The sequence below is a fragment of the Bufo bufo genome, chromosome 3 (assembly GCF_905171765.1).
Source record: "Bufo bufo chromosome 3, aBufBuf1.1, whole genome shotgun sequence".
NCBI lineage: Eukaryota > Metazoa > Chordata > Amphibia > Anura > Bufonidae > Bufo > Bufo bufo.
The window spans coordinates 277,508,365-277,530,037 of record NC_053391.1 but is presented as its reverse complement, the minus strand read 5'-3'; the positions used below and the strand labels follow the sequence as shown (position 1 = coordinate 277,530,037).

General features: G+C 42.5%; 1 protein-coding gene across 1 annotated transcript in view; it reads right to left on the bottom strand.

Moving 5' to 3' along the window:
• ANKS1A (ankyrin repeat and sterile alpha motif domain containing 1A) overlaps nucleotides 1–21,673 on the bottom strand; it is a 913,309-nt gene that overhangs the window by 463,242 nt on the left and 428,394 nt on the right. The window contains 1 exon segment of the mRNA XM_040424152.1: nucleotides 21,177–21,296. Within this exon segment, the coding sequence (XP_040280086.1) occupies nucleotides 21,177–21,296 (120 nt within the window).

Genomic DNA, 21,673 nt, shown 5'->3' with positions numbered 1-21,673 from the left:
TGCATGCCTCAGCTGCAAGTATATATAGAAGTGCATAGAGGGGAGGCCAAACTCAGAGTACAGCTACTGGAACTGCTTTAGAATAACCCGAGAGCACAACTTGCCAATATTCCAAAACCCATTCCTTCCCCAATGTGTGAACCCCTTTAATTTGGAAAATTCAGATATAAGAGGATTATTCCAGATGGGAGAAATATTCAACAGTCCAGAGATACCCAAGATCTCTCTAACTTTAGTCCACACCTTCCTCATAAGCCCCAAAATTGGAGCAGATTTAAATCTAGGGTCTACATCCCACACAATGACTGCTAATGGCGAATAACAACCCGCTGCCCATGCAACTAGCCTACCTCCTCTCCCCACTCCCCCCGACATATTCCATCCCTTAAAGTGTTGCAGCTGAAAGAAAATAGAGAAAGGAGTTAGGTAATGCCAAACCACCCGCAACCTTGGCACTCTGCAAAGTTTCATATTTAACTCTACTTCTCTTATCCTTCCACAACAAAAAACAAAATATTTGCTGTATTTTGTAAAAAAATAAAAATGTGCAGGGATCCATACTGGAGAGTTATGGAGCATATACAAGAGTTGCGGCATCAGCACCATTTTAATCAGGTTACCGCTACCCACTAGGGATATGGGCAATTTATGCCACAATGCAGCCTTAGTTCTAAATTTAGTTAGTAGAGGCAGTATGTTATCGGGTATGTAATTATAGGGATTTTTGGAGATGTCTACCCCCAGATATTTAAATCAGGATACTACCCAGAGTTTAGTATGAACAAGACAGACTCTCATATCATTTGCATACAGCAACACACGCTCCTCCAAATCCCCCCTTCTAAGGCCTTGGGAAATCGGTGTAGCTCTAAGAAGACAAGCCAACGGTTCTATCGCTATAGCAAATAAGAGAGGCGAAAGTGTACAGCCCTGCCTTGTCCCCCTTTCTAGTGCCAGCGCTGGAGAAATCCCTCTGTTTACTCTCATCCTAGCTCTAGGTTGGTTATAGAGCAGTTGCACTCATCTTATGAAACCTGGGCTGAATCACATTTTAGACAAAACTGCCCAAGGGGTAATCCCACTCAACGCTATCAAAACCTTGGCAGCATCAAATGAGATCACAGCCCCACAGCTCCCTCCATTCCCCCAATTTAACTGGAGATTCAGAAACAGGCGTCTAAGATTTAGGGACGTGGATTTTCCAGGCATGAAGCTAGATTGGTCTTCATTAATAATAGTATTAACATTTAATAATCTATTAGCTAGAAACTTGGCCAATACTTTTACGTCTGCCGTTAAAATGAAAACAGGACGATAAGAGTCTACCTGTGTAGGATCCTTGCCTGGTTTTGGAAGCACTAACACAATCGCCTCTCTCATCGAACTATGTAAAATACCTGCCCGATATGAGTCCATAAAAACATTAAGTAGCTGCGGAAGAAGAAGCTCCAGGTGCATTTTCCTTAGGAAAAGATCTCAATGCCAGCTCAAGCTCCTCCAGCCAGATATCACCATCTAACATCTCCTTACGCTGCACAGATAAAATGGGCAAGGAAATATCCATCAGATACCTCTCTCAATCTGTCGGACCAACTGTGAGTCTAGACTGAAAGACCTCCTTAAAATGAGCATGGAATACCCCCAGAATATCTTTATCCCCGGTAATTAGGCGCCCATGATGTCCAGCACACTTAGCTTTTTGTCCAACAATAATTGGATTAGACTGCCATCCACCACAATGTCACACATTTTTGTCGCAGTCTTTAGTCCAGGTGTCTTAACACCTACCGACTCGGCAGATAGCAACTGCCGCAGGCTCATACCACAGTTCACGGCTTCAGTGGTAGTAGGGCACTGGTCAGCAACATGACGAACCTCCAGAGCCATGCTCACTATCACATTGTCTGCTACCCCAGTGATAAGAGGAACAGTATTAACACTTGAACTTCGGGGAGATAAGGGTGCTCCAGGGACATCTCCCCCAAGGTAATCATCCTTCTCCTGGATCTTGGGAACCATCTGACTTGGTTCCTTGTGCCACAATCACATAAAGGTTCCTCAATGCAGTGGTTGTCATGGGAAACGCCTTGAATCCAGTGTTCTCTCTCAGGATGATGAGTCACAAATTTTTTCTCTGATTCTCCAGCAGCACAATTTGAAGCACTTTCTCTGCTCCATAGCTGCAAAAAAACTGAAAGTTTCTGCCCTGCACAAATTCTACCTCCAGGGTCTCGCATTTCAAGAGCGTCCACTGTACAGAGCCATAGTCCTTTACAAAGGTCAGAGCCAGAATGGTATCTGTCTCTGGCCCCCTATCCACGAAGTCCACTATGGTGGGCATAACCCGGGATACTTGTTGGCGAGCGTCTAGAGTGACTCCCAGCGGGATTCCCCCAATCACCAAATCGCAAGATCTTTCACATGTTTTGTCAGATCTCCTGATCACAGGACAATCAGGTGCACACTCCCACTTGACTGCATCTCCAGCAGCACTCTCTATTGCTGGACAGCTGCATGCTGTAGTGGTTGGTTGCTCCTAGCAATGACATTATGGCACCTCCGCACAACCTCTCTATGAATCTGTACACATTTGCAGGAAACATATGAACTGCTGAGAGCTGAACCTCTCTCTATCTCACTTTGCTCCCGTTGGTTGCCCTTAACAACGGCACACATCACCTTTTCCTCGGGAACTCCAGGTACATCACCAACACCTTGGACCTTTACAAAGTGTCCACTCAGCGTTAACACAGTAACATAGTTTATAAGGCTAAAAAAAAAGACATCTGTCCATTCAGTTCAGCCTGTTATCTTGCAAGTTCATCCAGAGGAAGGCAAAAAAAAAAAAACTGAGGTAGAAGTCAATTTCCCTCACTTTAGGGGAAAAAAACTCCAATCAGGCTATCAGAATAACTCCCTGGATCAACAAACCCTCTCTCGTAGCTATAGCCTACAATATTATTACACTCCAGAAAATGATGATTACACTTACCGGTAATCGGATTTTCCTGACCCCACGACAGCACCACTGAGAGATGGCTCCTCCTCCATGAACAGGAAACCTGTAGCATAAAAAAGGTGGAGCCACTCTCCCACCTCAGTGAGTTTTACAGAGTATGAGAGGGACTCCCCTTTTGGTTAATACAGTATATACAGTACAGACCAAAAGTTTGGACACACCTTCTCATTCAAAGAGTTTTCTTTATTTTCATGACTAAGAAGGCATCAAAACTATGAATTAACACATGTGGAATTATATACATGACAAACAAGTGTGAAACAACTGAAAATATGTCATATTCTAGGTTCTTCAAAGTAGCCATCTTTTGCTTTGATTACTGCTTTGCACACTCTTGGCATTCTTTCGATGAGCTTCAAGAGGTAGTCCCCTGAAATGGTCTTCCAACAGTCTTGAAGGAGTTCCCAGAGATGCTTAGCACTTGTTGGCCCTTTTGCCTTCACTCTGCGGTCCAGCTCACCCCAAACCATCTCGATTGGGTTCAGGTCCGGTGACTGTGGAGGCCAGGTCATCTGGCGCAGCACCCCATCACTCTCCTTCATGGTCAAATAGCCCTTACTTTCAAAGTTTTCCCAATTTTTCGGCTGACTGACTGACCTTCATTTCTTAAAGTATTGATGGCCACTCGTTTTTCTTTACTTAGCTGCTTTTTTCTTGCCATAATACCAATTCTAACAGTCTATTCAGTAGGACTATCAGCTGTGTATCCACCTGACTTCTCCTCAACGCAACTGATGGTCCCAACCCCATTTATAAGGCAAGAAATCCCACTTATTAAACCTGACAGGCCACACCTGTGAAGTGAAAACCATTTCAGGGGACTACCTCTTGAAGCTCATCAAGAGAATGCCAAGAGTGTGCAAAGCAGTAATCAAAGCAAAAGGTGGCTACTTTGAAGAACCTAGAATATGACATATTTTCAGATGTTTCACACTTGTTTGTTATGTATATAATTCCACATGTGTTAATTCATAGTTTTGATGCCTTCAGTGTGAATCTACAATTTTCATAGTCATGAAAATAAAGAAAACTCTTTGAATGAGAAGGTGTGTCCAAACTTTTGGTCTGTACTGTATCTATATATTTTTAAAATTTTTCTTTTGCATTTCACCACGTGAAAATTAACACCAAACCACCACCCTAGGGAGGCTATTAGACGGGGGCTGTCGTGGGGTCAGGAAAATCTGATTACCGGTAAGTGTAATCATCATTTTTCCCCTCCCCACGACAGCACCACTAAGAGAGATTACATAGAATTCAAGGGTGGGTGACAACTTCTAACACCTTTGTACCAAAAAGAAGGTCAGAGATAGAGTTGAGCTGAAGTCTATAGTGCCTATAGAAAGTAGATGGAGAAGCCCAGGTGGCAGATCTGCATATCTGGTCAATTGACACGCTGGACCTTTCTGTCCAGGAGGTAGACACCGCCCTAGTAGAGTGAGCTTTCAAGGATAGCGGAGGAGAAGAACCAGAACAAGAGTAAGCTAAAGAAATGAGCTCTCGAATCCACCTAGCGATGGTGCTTTTAGAGGCAGCATTACCTTTCCTAGCCCCAGCATACAGGACCAATAAAGATGAGGATTTTCTCCAGTCCTTAGTTTTTTCTAGGTACTGGATCAGACACCTTCTTACATCTAGAAGATGCCATTTTTCTTCATCCTCATTCTTTGGTTCTGGAAAAAAAACTGGGAGAACTATCTCCTGTAATCTGTTGGTCTTAGAAGGGACTTTAGGAATAAACTTTGGGTCTGGCCTTAATACTACTCTAGCCTTGCGTATGGTCATAAACGGGGGATTAATAGACAGGGCCTGAATCTCGCTAATTCTTCTCGCAGAAGTGAGAGCTATCAACATAACCAACTTTAGGGTGAGAATTTTTATAGAACTATCCTCGATAGCTTTCAATACTAAATTCAAGTCCCAGGGGGGAAATATAGGTCCTTTAACCGGAGCAACCCTATCCACTGCCTTGAAAAACCTGACTATCCAGGGATCCATGGCTAGACTTCTACCGCTTAACCCTGAGAGGGCCGAAACCTGAACCTTCAGAGTGCTCTTTGCTAACCCTAAAGATAACCCTCGTTGTAAAAATTCCAACACCTGTCCAGTAGAAATTCTTTCAGGCGAAACATTGGTTTCAAGACCTGTAAAGGATAGGAATCTTTTCCAAATTCTAGCATAAATAGTGTTAGTCACTTTCTTCTTGCTTTTAAGTAGGGTAGAAACTAGAGCCTCAGAAAACCCTTCCTTGACTAAGTGCGCCATTTCAATCTCCATGCCGTAAGATGTAAGGACTCCACCTCTGGGTACATTACTCGGCCCTGCAACAGGAGATTCGGAATCTCGGGAAGAACCAAAGGTTCCACCGCCGACATGGACCTGAGAAGAGAGAACCATGCCCTCTTTGGCCAAAAAGGGGCAAGCACTATCATGTCTGATCTCTCCTCTCTTATTTTCCTGAGAACCCTGGGAAGAAGCTGAAGTGGGGGAAAAGCATACCCTAGATGAAACTTCCATTCTAGGAGGTAAGCATCCACCCCAAACGGGGATTCGTAAGGGCTGAGAGAGCAAAATTTCTCCACATGCCTGTTCTCCCTGGTGGCAAAAAGATCTATTTCCGGGTTTCCCCATAAATCCACAATCTTCGCAAATACTAAGGGATTTAGGGACCACTCTCCCTGTCTCTAGCGATGGCGACTTGAAAAGTCGGCCTGGATATTCTCCTTCCTTTTTATATGCAGAGCAGATATGTGTGTTAAATGGACCTTTATTTACGAGAATATTAATTCTGTTTCCCTCATTAAAGATCGGGATTTGGTACCTCCTTGACGGTTCAGGTAGGACACCACCGTTCTGTTGTCCGACATAATCCTGACATGCTGGTGTTGTATCTCTGGAAGGGCTGCTCTTAAGGCTAATAATACTGCTCTTAATTCCTTCCTGTTGGAGGAGAACTCTCTCTCCCGCGGGGACCAACTTCCCTGCCTCAACTGACCCTGGAAATGTACCCTCCACCCCCATGGGCTGGCATCTGTCGTGATAACTAATGGGTCTGGGTAATTCCACGGGATACCCTGGTCCAAGTTCTTTACCTCCAACCACCAGTTGAGAGAGATAAGAGTCCTCCTGCAGAGTTTAATCTGGGAATCCAAGGTAATCCCCTTTCGTTTTGTTATCTCCAATATCTCTTCTTGCAACTGTCTTGAATGAAATTGTGCCCATTGTACCGCTGGAATACACGCTGTCATTAACCCTAGTAGGGACATGGCCTTCCGGATGGACATACTCAGATTTTCCTGAGCTTTTCGGGCTTCGTTCTGAACTTTCTCTATCTTTTCTAATGGAAGGAAAGTCCTCTGTTGCAAGGAGTCCAGCTGTAATCCCAAAAATGTCTGGCTTGTGCTGGTTTCTAACCTGGATTTCTTTACATTGATTATCCATCCTAGATGTTCCAGAATCTGAATCACTCTCTGAACAGAATTCTGACACTTTTCCCAGGAACTCGCTATTATCAAGAAGTCGTCTAGATAAGGCAGGAAAAGAATATCTTCCCTGCGAATAAATGAGGTCACTTCTGCCATTACCTTGGTAAAAGTTCTTGGTGCACTCAACAGCCCGAAAGGCATAGCCTGAAATTGCAGGTGTCTGGTCCTTTTGATCTCGACTACCGCCACCCGTAGGAATTTTTGGAAGGAAGGATGCATCGGGATATGCAGATATGCATCTTTCAAATCTAACACCGCCATTAAACATCCCTGAAAAACTAAATGAATTGCAGACTTTATGGTCTCCATCTTGAATTTCTTTACTACTAGAGACTTGTTCAATTGTCTTAAATTTATAATCGTCCGAAAGGAGCCGTCCGGTTTTTTCACCAAGAATAGAGTCGAGTAGAAGTCCTTCCCCCACTCTGCTTTTGGCACCGGTATCAATACTTTTTTGTCTATTAGCTGATTTACTTCCGTTGACAATTTTTCGGATTTTCTTGTGACCACAAACCTTTGTGGACAATGTCCTTTGAACTGCAGTTTTAAGCCTTCTGTCATAATATCTCTCACCCAGCTTCCTGCAATTTCCTTCCAGGCAGAAAGAAAGAACTTTAGTCTCCTTCCTACCTGTAGCCTGGCGTCATTTCTTGGACAACTTGTCCTTCTGGGAGGAGGTACTCCCGAACATGAATCCCCTACCCCCTGACCCTTTGGGCCTGGGAAACTGATCTCTGTCCCCCAACTGCCTCTTTCCCTGAAACCTAGATGCATTACTAAAGGGACGTCTGTAGGGTCTAAACTGTGAGAAAGAGGATTCCTGTGGCAATCTCTTTTTCTTGTCAGCTGCATTTTCTAGGAGGGCATCAAGCTCTGGGCCAAACAGGAACTGTCCCTGACAGGGAATACTGCACAAGCGCTGTTTGGAAGCCTTGTCTCCTCCCCTCCAGTTCTTCAGCCATAGGGCTCTACGGGCAGAGTTTGAAATGGAGGCAGACCTGGCCGACAATCGGACGGCCTCAACCGAAGCGTCGGATAAAAAATCTGCCGCTTTTTGTAAGGTCGGCAACGAAGTCAGAATCTGATCCCTAGGGCACTTATCTCTTAACTGCCCCTCTAGCCTTTCAAGCCAAATAGCCAAAGATCTGGCTGTAACTGTTGCTGCTATGTTGGGTCTGAATGAAGCCGTAGATGTCTCCCAAGTATTTTTGAGACAAGAGTCAATTTTTTTTATCTAGTGGGTCTTTTAAAAACCCCACATCCTAAAACGGTAAGGAAGATTTTCTGGAAACTTTAGATATTGCTACGTCCAATTTGGGCGCCTTTACCCTGATGATGTAGTGGCCTCCTCTTCAAAGGGGTATTTTCTCTTAAAATTCTTATTTACAAAGGCCTTTCTGTCTGTTTTTTTGCCATTCTTTTTCAATTAGAGCTGATATACTTTTATGTAAGGGAAAACATCTCCTTTTCTTTTCCCGTAATCCTTCAAAGACTGCCATAGATCTGTCCTCTTTAACGTCCTCTAGCTCTAGAGTAGCCCTAATAGTTTTAAGCAGTTTATCCGTATCCGTTACTGGGAACAGGAATTTTTTCTCACTCTCTTCTTCTGAGAAAGACGAATCCTCGGACCTTTCATCCTTATCCTCTTCACTAACGCCTACAGATTCCACCTCTCAATCTGCTCGTTCTTCTGTTTTTTTAGGCTTTTTAGATGTTTTAAGGGATTCCTTAACCTCTGATTTAATCAGTGCTCTAATATCTTTCATAAAATTCGGGGATTCCTCCGCCAGTGTCCTCTCGATACATTCCTGGCATAACTTTTTTTGAATATGACGAAGACAAGGGGCATCTACATAATGCACACTCCTTATTTTTCCTTAGATATGACTTTTTTAGGCGCCATCTAAGGAAAATAGCAGATACAAAAATACGTATCAGTGTCCTCATAACCATTGTATCTTACCCCCTTAAAAGCTCCTTATACCGGCGTCTGCTTTTCTGACTCCACTTCTTCCGACCTCTTGTCCTCCTCCATGATATTCCTAGAGGCATAGAGGATAAAATTAAATGTGAAGCTGGGAACAGCACCTCTCCTTGGAGAGTTCCACATGTTCCCTGGGAGCCGCTGTGCCAGAAACCATTTGGGGTTCTCACCAGTCGTCAAATCCGGTTGTCAACCAAGCGCTTCTACTGAAAAGACAATAATCTGCTCGCCCAGAGTTAAAGAAAACAAGCAACATCCAGTTTCAATGGTGTCTCCAACTCAGGGAACTCTAACCAGCCTCTGCAGCCTTTATTTCCGGTCACCTGACTGGAACTTGCCTGTGGAACGCACGTCTCACCTTATGATGTCATTCCTGCGACTTCCGGTTTCCGGCTCCCAGCGCGCTCCACTGCTCCTGTGCCTACAGTCTGCAGCCCACACGTGCACGCTTGGAACACTGCCCTCTGGCGTGTTCCTTCTCAGCCGCTCTTCTGCTCTGCGGTCCCCCACGCGGTCACACTCCTTTGAGGGCCCAAAAGATGAAGAATTGGCCCGGACCAACCTCCATCCTTTAAAGAAAAAAGACCCGGCACCCGGTCTCTGGCTGGTAAGACCCATGACTCTCTAGGCTCTCCTAGGATTTCCTAGCCATGCGCCCCTAAAAGGAAAAAGCTACAAGTCTCCCGCTCCAGGGACAGGAAACCTCACTGAGGTGGGAGTGGCTCCACCTTTTTTATGCTACAGGTTTCAGGTCCGTGGAGGTGGAGCCATCTCTCAGTGGTGCTGTCGTGGGGGAGGGGAAAATACATCCAGGCCCCGCTTGAACTCTTTTAGTGAACACACCATCACCACCTCCTCAGGCAGAGAGTTCCATAGTCTCACTGCTCTTACCGTAAAGATTCCTCTTCTATGTTTGTGTACAAACCTTTCCTCCAGACGCAGAGGATGTCCCTTGTCACAGTCCTGAGGATAAATAGATGATGGGAGAGATCTCTGTACTGACCCCTGATATATTTATACATAGTTATTAGATCTCCCCTCAGTTGTCTTTTTTTCTAAAGTGAATAACCCAAATTTTGATAATCTTTCAGGGTACTGTAGTCCACACATTCCAGTTATTACTTTAGTTGCCCTTCTCTGAACCCTCACCAGCTCTGCTATGTCTGTCTTGTTCACAGGAGCCCAGAACTATACACAGTACTCCATGTGTGGTCTGACTAGTGATTTGCAAAGTGGCAGGGCTATGTTCTCATCACGGGCATCTATGCCCCTTTTGATGCAACCCATTATCCTATTGGACCTGGCAGCATCTGCCCAACACTGGTTTCTAAAGCTTAGTTTGTGATTCACTAAAATTGATAGGTCCTTTTCCATGTCCGTGTTACCCAGTGTTTTACCATTTAGTATGTACTGGTGACTTGAATTATTCCTTCCCATGTGCATAACCTTACATTTGTCATTGTTAAACCTCATCTGCCACTTATCTGCCCATGACACCAATCTATCCAGATCAATCTGCAGCAGCATATTGTCGTCTTCCAGGCAAAATACTTTACATAGTTTAGTGTCATCTGCAAAAATTTATATTTTACTATGCAAGCCTTCTACTAAATCATTAATAAATATATTGGAGAATAGGGCCCAATACTGACCCCTGTGGTATCCCACTAGTGACAGTGACCCAATCTGAGTGTGTACCATTAATAACCACCTTCTGTTTTCTATGTTTTCTAGCACTGAGCCAGTTACTTTCCCACATACAGACAATTTTCCTCCAGTCCAAGCATTCTCAATTTATTTACTCACCTTTTATGTGGTACAGTGTCAAATGCTTTGGAGAAGTCCAGATAAACGACATCCATTGATTCGCTGCGGTCAAGTCTAGAACTTACCTCCTCATAGAAACTGATTAAATTAGTTTGACACAACCAATCCCTCATGAAGCCATGCTGAAATAGCGATATTTGCTTATTTTCATTGAGGTACTCCAAGATAGCATCTCATCGCAAACCTTCAAACAGTTTACCCACGACAGATGTTAAACTTACTGGCCTAATAGTTCCGGGATCAGTTTTTGGAAGGTAGGGCTATGACTATATATATATATATATATATATATATATATATATATATTTATTATTATTTTTTTCGGGATCATATAGGCTTTATTGCTGTTTATTTCTTTAATTTTTTTCTTGTTTTTGTGCCTGTTTTACTTCTCAGTGGTGTTGTGATTCGAATGCCAGTCTGTCTAGTGTCGCTCCTCTCTTTCCTCCTCTCTCTGTAGTCAAACTCTTACACGTTTATAAACCTCCATGGTTCTGAAATTGATGTCTCTAAATATGAAGGCTCTTAACTCCTCTGCCAAGTGTACAGAGATGAGGTCGGACGCCAATAAGACTAGATGTAATATATTGTTATCTCAGAAAACACATTTATTGGCTTCCGACACCCACAGATGCTTGAATAGGCATTTCCCCCACCTTTTCTTTTCAATGCATTACTGACCCGGCAGGTCATTTCATTATCCTCTCATGTTCTATCAATCATATCGATTCTACCATAGCCAATGTATAAATTCCCAACTTTCACCAACTCTCTTTTATTAACCGTTTCTATTGAAGCTAGCAAAGGGATCCCTTGTACTGGGTGGAGATTTCAACGTCACTATTGATGCATTAATTAACTGCTCCCAGGTGGCAGTGGAATATCGTCCAGAGTTGGGCAAGCTCCTTAAAAACACACCTCTACATGATATTTGGAGATACCAGCATGCAACGGAAAGGGATTTCTCTTTCTCGTCTCAAGTTCATATATCACAATCTCGGATATTTCCTCATCTCACAAGACCTTCTACATAAGGCCGCATACTCCACGATTGGTAACATCACATGGTCTGACCACACCCCAATCTTTCTACATCTACAAGACACATATATTCCTACCCCTACTCCACCCCTTTGGCATTTCAACTCCTATTTACTGAGACATGACGACTGTTTTCGCTCTCTCTCTGACTCACTTAAGGAGTTTTTCTCGCTTAATGACACCCCCGATATTAACATCTCCACCTTATGGTGCTCCCATGAAAGCTACATGAGAGGTTTATTTATACCGTCTGCTTCCAGAATTAAGAGACAGAGGGAAAAACATTTACAGGACCTACTCTCTCGTTTAGCTATCATAGAAGCACAATATGAAACGTCCCCCTTTGATGTCCTTATGAAATAATTAATTGATTTATGGCTCCAACTGTGTTCTTTTCTCTTACACATATATGAACAGGCTTTATTCCATTCCAAGATTAAGCAGTAAAACCTGGGCGATAGAGCAGGAGATATGTTGGCCTGTTGACTTCATGTATCGAATCTATGAGGCACGGACGCGTTTGCAGATTATTATAGCTGCTTATATAATCTGAAAGAGGACCCTGCTACACCACAACTAATTTATGCCTTCTTAGACTCCGTTTCACTACCGGCGTTATCTTCTCAAGACTTCTCTTCTATTAATACCCCTTTTACAAAAAAAGGAGATAGAAGTAGGGATAAAAGCCCTTAAATCACATGAAGCTCTGGGTCCGGACGGATTCTTTGGGCATTATTATAAAACCTTTAAAGCAGAACTAACGCCTCTTCTCGTCCGTCTCTTTAATGCCTTTATTCTCCGGAAATACCATCCCAAAAGAAATGTTGAGTGCCGTCATTACTACTATTCCCAAACCGGGGAAAACCCAAGATGTTCCAGCTAACTTTTGCCCCATCTCATTACTAAACAATGATATTAAATTATTTTCTAAGCTACTAGCCTTGAGGATCCAACCTCTGCTTCCACAATTGATATCCCCAGATCAGGTAGGTTTTATCCCGGGATGTCAGTGCAGAGATGGGACTAAGAAGATGATAGATTTAATCCAGATATCAGAGACCGCAGGTGCACCCTCGATATTTGTCTCGCTTGATGCTGAAAAGGCAACTGGTAGAATGCACTGGGTATTACTGGCAGTGGTGCTGGATCGGTTTGGGTTTTCGGGTTCTATACTAAAAGCCATAATGAAACTGTACTCCACTCCATCTGCGCGGGTTCTAGCGTCTGGGTTTTATTCCAAATGTTTTAATATATCAAACGGTACATATCAGGGTTGCCCACTCTCACAGTGTTCGCATTGGTTATGGAACCCCTTGCGACAAAGATAAGTGCAGACCCAGCGGTTGCCAGCATCTCGGGTGGAACACTAACTCACGACTTAGGTTTTTACGCAGATGATGTCATATTAACACTTATCAAGCCAGACAGGTCTCTTCCGGCTGTTACTAGGATATTAGATGAATACGCTATAAAATTTAGGATATTAGATGAATGTACAAATAAAATTTATTTGGGGAAATAAGTCACCTAGGGTGGATTGCCATGCACTTTATCCACGTCTCCATGATGGAGGACTGGGAGTTCCAGATATTACTGAATACTATAAAGCTAACCTCATAGATCAGACTACAGAATGGTGGTCCCCCTCTTCGAATCATAAGTGGCTTGAGGTGGAATCTATAGTTGCGATTAAAAACTCACAAAGGATTACTAGCTGCCTACTCCCTAGCGCCGATTCCTGGTGGCCCCTCTCTTTTGATCATGCAGGTCGCAAAATGGACCGGGCATCACCATATTAGGGATATAAACCTGTTCTCCCCTACTACCTCAGAAATCCCTGTAACGGCTCTCACTTACCTTATTCCATAACTTGCTATCGATGCTTGGGAAGGGGTGGGTTTATTATACCTAGACAAGATACTAAAGAACTGCAATATTAAAACATTTGAGGTCTTGCACCATTCTCACCAGCTACCTAATTCATGTTTCTACCAATACTAGCAGATCAGGCACCTGTTGCATAGCATTGAGCTCCCTCCTGTCCAATCACCTGAGACCACCCCAATTAGCAGGCTTTTTAACACTCAAAGAACTGCAGGGAAAGGCCTGGGTCCAAGCCTGGATGGCAAGTCAGGTTTTATGGTGAAATGGGAGGAGGATCTGGGATGTGAATGAACCATTAATGAATGGCGAGATGCTTTCTATTGGATGGTGACTGGCTCCAATTGCATTAATCATGCAGAGAAAAATCGAAAAATCCAGGCTTCGTTGGTGTCTAACCCTGGCCCATATAGCGCATATTAACTGTACATACAGCCCATATTGCTGACGGGGATGTGGTGGAATTGTCCAACCATATTTCCAATTTGGAAGGAAGTCTTTGACCTTATGACTAAAGTAGCTGGTTTTCACCTTCCCCTGTCCCCAGCATTAGCTATACTCTCTATTCGGATTGAGACCCTCCCATGCACCCATCGCTAGGTAATAGCGGGGATCTTAACGGCGTCACGGAAACAAATTTGTACCTATTGGAAATTACCTGTCACTGAGTTTTTCAGACTTGATAGCCCTAGTTAATAAATATATGCAGCATGAATGTATATATGCTGCTTCACACCAAGCTAGATTGTAATTGTTGCAGAGATAGGATTTATGGTGCACGTCCTCTTATGCATCCCATATTCCACAGTCTTATGAGAAACATCATACAAACTATTAATATCTGGAAAAACAATTGAAGAGTGTTTGGAGGAGAACTAGGTGAGCGGTTCTGGAATATCACGATTACTGGTGTTGTTCCTTACTTGTTGTGCTACGAGGCACTTTACTATATTCACTATTTTCTCATGGATCACCTTGTCCTATTTGTTAACAATATTGATTGTTTATTATAGCTCTAAACATTGTACAAACTACAAGAATGCTGAATGCTTTCTCTTTTATTTATTGTAATGTTTGAACAGCATCTCAGATTGTTGTACCGATTTGTACTGAAAAACCTAATAAAAATCTGAAAATGAAAAATTGGGGGCATATGCAACATTTTAGTGGAGGAAATGAAATTTTTGATATTTACAGCTAAGCATTCCTAAATTCTATTAAATGTCTGTGGGGTCAAAGAGGTAAGTACACCCTTCAATAAATTCCTTGTATAATTTCCAAAATCGGGTCACTTTTCGGTGCTACTTCCCTTCAAGCCCTGCTGTGTGTCCAAACAGCAATTAACAACCACATATGGGGGTGGTTCTATAAACTGCTCAATCGGGGTAATACATTTTGAGGCTTGCTTTGCTGTTATCCCTTGTTGCCTTACAGGAAATACTGGATTAAAATGGAAAATCAAAAATAAAAACATCAGTCGACGGGAAAGGGGGGGGGGGGGGTTTGGTTTGGAGCAGCCAAGGCCAGGCATCAACAAGCCTCCCTAGTGTCAACTGCAACTTAGCAGTGGCCATGCAGGCAGCCTAAGAGACGCGGGTGGCGGGGAACAGGATGGCATATTTTAGACTTTGGATAACCCTTTCAACTTCTTGTGAAACATGTAAAAGGTTAAAGCTTGTAAAATCAGTTTTGAATAATTTGAGGGGTGCCGTTTCCAAAATGTAATTTATGGGTGGTTTCTATTATGTAAGCCTCACAAAGTAACTTCATAACTGAACTGGTCCTTCAAAAAGTTTTTAATTTTTAAAATTGCTTCGAAAATTCTAAGCCTAAAAAAATGTAATTGCATTTACAAAACGATGGCAACATAAAGTAGACATGAGGAATGTTAATTGATAACTATTTTATAACTATTTTATGAGATATCACTATCCATCTTAACTCCTTAAGGACGCACGGCGTACCGGTACGCCCTATTTCCCGAGTCCTTAAGGACTCAGGGCGTACCGGTACGTCCTAACTTTAAATCATTCAGCCGGCATCCTGTCACAACGCCGGGGGGGGTCATGTGACCCCCCCCCTATCGGCGATCGCCGCAAACCGCAGGTCAATTCAGACCTGCGGTTTGCTGCGCTTTCTGCAGTTTCTGATCCCCGCGGTCCCTGACCGCGGGGATCAGAAACTTTAGTGTCCCTCAAACATAGATTTTACACCCCCCCTGCACCCCTGCATGATTTTTTGCCGGCGGGTGGTGCAGGGGGGGGGGAGTTGTAGGCGGTGGGAGCGGTGCGGGAGGCGGTGCGGCAGGCGGGATCGCGATCCCCCGCCCGCCTCCCCTTGAAAATTCATTGGTGTAGAGTGGGTATACCAGGGTGTCAGCACATTGCTGACACCATGGTATAAACGGCTGACATCGGTGATGCGATGTCAGCCTTTTAACCCTTTCCATACAGCGGTCCATACGGACCGCTGTATGAAAAAAGTTAACAGTAAGAGGGAGCTCCCTCCCTCTCCCATCGGGGGGCTGCAGTGCCTTTGCAGCCCCCCGATGGAGAGGGAGAGAGCCCCCAGACAGCCCCGTCCTTACCCTTCCCCGTCTGCAAAGTTCTAACCAGTACTGAGCAGACTGGGAAGGTTACCATGGCAACAGGACGCCGTCTCGGGCATCCTGCTGTCCATGGTGCTGAACAGATCTGTGCTAAAGGCAGAGATCTGTTCAGACAAAGTGTAAGTAAAATACAGTACAGTACAATATATATTGTACTGTACTGTATTATACAGACATCAGACCCACTGAATCTTCAAGAACCAAGTGGGTCTGGGTCAAAAAAAAAGTGAAAAAAAAGTGAAAAAAATGTAAAAATCAAAAAACATTTATCACTGATTAAAAATGCAAAAAAAAAAAATCCCTACACATGTTTGGTATCGCCGCGTCCGTAACGACCTGATCTATAAAACAGTCATGTTAATTTCCCCGCACGGTGAACGCCATAAAAAAATTAATAAAATATTAGGAAATAAAAATTTTGCCCACCTTACTTCCCAAAAAAGTTAATAAAAGTGATCAAAAAAGTCGCATGTACGCCAAAATAGTACCAATCAAACCGTCATCTCATCCCACAAAAATCATACCCTACCCAAGATAATCGCCCAAAAACTGAAAAAACTATGGCTCTCAGACTATGGAAACACTAAAACATGATTTTTTTTTGTTTCAAAAATGAAATCATTGTGTAAAACTTAAATAAATAAAAAAAAAGTATACATATTAGGTATTGCCGCGTCCGTATCGACCGGCTCTATAAAAATATCACATGACCTAACCCCTCAGGTGACCACCATAAAAGAATTAAAAAAAACGGTGTAAAAAAAGCAATTTTTTGTCATCTTATGTCACAAAAAGTGCAATAGCAAGCGATCAAAAAGTCATATGCACCCCAAAATAGTGCCAATCAAACAGTCATCTCATCCCGCAATAAATGAGACCCTACTTAAGATAATCGCCCAAAAACTGAAAAAAACTATGGCTCTTAGACTATGGAGACACTAAAACATTTTTTTTGTTTTAAAAATGAAATCATTGTGTAAAACTTACATAAATAAAAAAAATTGTATACATATTAGGTATTGCCGCATCCGTGACAACCTGCTCTATAAAATTACCACATGATCTAACCTGTCAGATGAATGTTGTAAATAACAAAAAAAAAAAAAAAAAAAAATCTATTTCTTGTTACCTTGCCGCACAAAAAAATTTAATATAGAGTAGGGATCGACCGATATTGATTTTTTTAGGGCCGATACCGATAATTTGTGAACTTTCAGGCCGATAGCCGATAATTTATACCGATATTCTGGGAATTTTCATTTTTGAGAAAAAAATAAATTTCCTACACAAATCTGCTGAAAATTAATATGTTTATTTTTAATGTGTATTTTTAATTTTTTTTTGGAAATCTTTTTCATTTATACTTAAAGCGAACCTTTCACCTCATTTTCACTTTATAAACTAGCAACAGTACCTTATAGATCATCTTCAGTGTGTTCTCGCCGGCGAATGAGGAGGACGGCGCATGCGCAGCCTTGACAAGCGCGGTCCCGGTGACTGAGTCGGCTGTCAATTACAGTGCATAGAGGCGGGGTTAGGGCAGGGGAGGTACAGCCAGAGGTGAGGGAAGGGCTACCCCCTTGACTTCTCGCGTGACTGTTGGAGCAGGAAATGATAACTTTATAAGACGATTTTTTTCAGGCAGATACAGCGCATGAAAGCGGCACAAGGATGTATAAAAACACACTGAAGATGATCTATAAGGTACTGTTGCTAGTTTATAAAGTGAAAATGAGGTGAAAGGTTCGCTTTAATATTTTTTATTTATTTTTTTTACTAACTTTTAGCCCCCTTAGGGACTAGAACCCTTGTCCCATTCACCCTGATAGATCTCTATAGGAGCTCACATTGTCCCTGCTGCTCTGTGCTCTGTGCACACAGCAGCATGGAGCTGAACCTGGCAGCCAGGGCTTCAATAGAGTCCTGGCTGCCATGGTAACCGATCAGAGCCCCAGGATTACACTGCTGGGGCTCCGATCGGAGGAGCAGGACAGAGGGGATCCTGTGGCCACTGCCACCAATGATTAATACTGGGGGGGGGGGAAGCGCACTGCGCCACCAATATTTTTACTATTGGGATGGCGGTGGGTGGCGCACTGCGCCACCAATGATTAATACTGGGGGGCTTGGGGGGGGCGCACTGCGCCACCAATGAAGATAAGTCTCTCAATCATTCATATACAGGAGGCGGGAGCTGGCTGCAGAATCACATAGCCGGCTCCCGACCTCTATGAGCGGTAGCTGCGACCCGCGGCACCTGAGGGGTTAACTACCGCGGACCGCAGCTATTGCTCATAGAGGTCGGGAGCCGGCTATGTGATTCTGCAGCCAGCTCACGCCTCCTGTATATGAATTAATGAAAGGCTTATCTTCATTGGTGGAGCGGTGGCCACAGCCCCTCCCCTCCTCTTATCTTCTCTCCTCTAATTGGCGGCAGCGGCAGCACAGGGGGAGGGAGACACTGCTTCCTTCTCCCCTGTGCTGCGGAGGGAACACAGAGAGCGCTGAGAGCAGCGCGTTCTGTGTTCCCAATACGCTATCGGTATATCGGCAAAACAGATGCCGATACCGATGATGTTCAAAATCCTGAATATCGGCCGATAATATCGGTCAAACCGATAATCGGTCGATCCCTAATATAGAGCAACCAAAAATCATATGTACCCTAAACTAGTACCAAAAAAACTGCCACCCTAACCCGTAGTTTCTAAAATGGGGTCACTTTTTTGGAGTTTCTACTCTGGGGGTGCATCAGGGGGGCTTCAAATGGGACATGGTGTCAAAAAAACCAGTCCAGCAAAATCTGCCTTCCAAAAACCGTATGGCATTCCTTTCCTTCTGCACCCTGCCGCGTGCCCGTACAGCGGTTTACGACCACATATGGGGTGTTTCTGTAAACGACAGAATCAGGGCCATAAATAATGAGTTTTGTTTGGCTGTTAACCCTTGCTTTGTAATTGGAAAAAAAATATTAAAATGGAAAATCTGCCAAAAAAGTGAAATTTTGAAATTGTATCTCTATTTTCCATTAAATCTTGTGCAACACCTAAAGGGTTAACAAAGTTTGTAAAATCAGTTTTGAATACCTTGAGGGGTGTAGTTTCTTAGATGGGGTCACTTTTATGGAGTTTCTACTCTAGGGGTGCATCAGGGGGGCTTCAAATGGGACATGGTGTCAAAAAACCAGTCCAGCAAAATCTGGCTTCCAAAAACCATACGGCGCACCTTTCCCTCTACGCCCCGCTGTGTGGCCGTACAGTAGTTTACGGCCACATATGGGGTGTTTCTGTAAACGGCAGAGTCAGGGCAATAAAGATACTGTCTTTGTTTGGCTGTTAACCCTTGCTTTGTTAGTGGAAAAAATGGGTTAAAATGGAAAATTAGGCAAAAAAAATAAATTCTCAAATTTCATCCCCATTTGCCAATAACTCTTGTGCAACACCTAAAGGGTTAACAAAGTTTGTAAAATCAGTTTTGAATACATTGAGGGGTGTAGTTTATAGAATGGGGTCATTTTTGGGCGGTTTCTATTATGTAAGCCTCGCAAAGTGACTTCAGACCTGTAGTGGTCCCTAAAAATTGGGTTTTTGTAAATTTCTGAAAAATTTCAAGATTTGCTTCTAAACTTTTAAGCCTTGTAACATCCCCAAAAAATAAAATATCATTCCCAAAATGCTACAAACATGAAGTAGACATATGGGGAATGTAAAGTCATCACAATTTTTGGGGGTATTACTATGTATTACAGAAGTAAAGAAACTGAAACTTTGAAATTTGCTAATTTTTCAAAATTTTTGGTAAATATGGTATTTTTTTATGTAAAAAAAATTACTTTTTTGACCCAATTTTAGCAGTGTCATGAAGTACAATATGTGACGAAAAAACAATCTCAGAACGGCCTGGGTAAGTCAAAGCGTTTTAAAGTTATCAGCACTTAAAGTGACACTGGTCAGATTTGCAAAAAATGGCCAAGTCCTTAAGGTGAAATAGGGCTGAGTCCTTAAGAGGTTAAAAGCTAAGAATTTAAAATTTCGTAAATAGCAGATTTTTCAAAATTTTCTGTAAATTTAATACAGCAGATCAATACGGATGCAGGGATACCCAATATGTCTATTTTGTTTATTTCAGTTTTACAGAATAAAAGCATAAAAAATTTTTGTGCCCACATTTTTCTACAGTAAAATGTTATTATTTTCCGAGCAACTGTCTTATGTTGGGGCTCATTTTTGCAAGAGGACGTGATGGTTTGACAGGTAAGATTTTGGGGTACATAAGACTTTTCTATTACCTTACACTTTTTGTGAGGCAAGGAAACAAAAAATGGCCATTTTGGCAGTTTTTATTTAGTTTATTTATTTATTTTTTACGGAGTTTACCTGATAGGGTAGATCATGTGATATTTTTAGAGAACCGGTCATTACAGATGCGGCGATACCTAATGTGACTGTTTTTCTTTCCTAGTTTTTTTTTACAATTTTATGTAATTGAAACTTATTTTTCATTATGCAAAAACACCTTTTTTTCACCACCATGGGACTTCAACTTTTGGGGGTCTGATCCCCTCTACAATGCATTACAGTACATCATGTATTGTAATGCACTGTCTATCAGCTTATACACTGACAGAGTGCCTATAATACCCAGCTTGTAGGAGGCAAGCACCTGCTGTTCCAAGCCATCGGGTCCTGGTCACCACAGCGCTGGGACATGAAAGAGTGGAGGTTGCCCGTACGCTCCGCAAACCCTGTGCAAGGGGTTAATATGCCGGCACCCTTGAGTCAAGGCCCACAGTGCCATACATGTATAGTGCTGGTTGCCTACAGGTTAATTAAAATCATCAAAGTACATCTGTCAGCAGATTTGTACCCGAATAACTGGATGATCTGTTGCATGTGCTCTTGGCAGCTGAAATAATTTGTGTTGGTTCCATGTTCATATCTGTCCGCATTAATGATGAAACTTATGTTTTAATATATTCAAAGGCAACGCCCCTGTTGCTCCTAGAGGCCCATTTCCAAATAGTAAAACATTATTTTTCTCAGGAATGAGGGCACATATGAACATGGGACCAACACAGATTCGTTCAGCTGCCAAGAGCACATACAACAGATCAGCCAATTTCATAGGTACAAATCTACTGACAGATGCCCTTTAAGGTTAATGGGTGATGAGCTGGAAAAATTATTTGGTCATTAGATTTTCAGATTGATTAATATCTGTGGCATAACAAAAAACAAAAATTGTAAAATAGGGCAAATGTGAACCTAACCTAGACTAAGAGGATGGAAAGCAACTAGTCAATCGTCATAAAGAAGATATATGATTACTCACATTTACGATCTCTAGTTCCCACAAATTGTGTAGCGTTTCCATAGAGGTATAACCACTGCTAAGAAAGCTGGAAGCATACTGCTGCAGGGACAGTGAATACAGCCATGAGGCTACAGACATCTCCCATGAAAGTGGGAAAGGCTAGAAAAAAAAAAAGAAAAAAACATTTATAAGGCAAAAACATTAATGATACTAAAATAGTACAGTCACTTTCTACAAAATGTTTCAAAGCTGTTGTTCTTGAAGCATCTCAGACATTTCAACAAAAGCAAATAGACTAGGGGATGATGTTTGTACTTGGGCAAAGAATTGGTTAAGGGATAGAAACAGATTGATTTAAATGACACATACTGAAAATAGGTTAAAGTCAACAGAGAAATACCACAAAGATCTCAATTAAAAAGGTTAATAGTTGTTTAGTGTATATATATATATATATATATATATATATACACACACACACACACACACACACACACACACACACACACACAGAC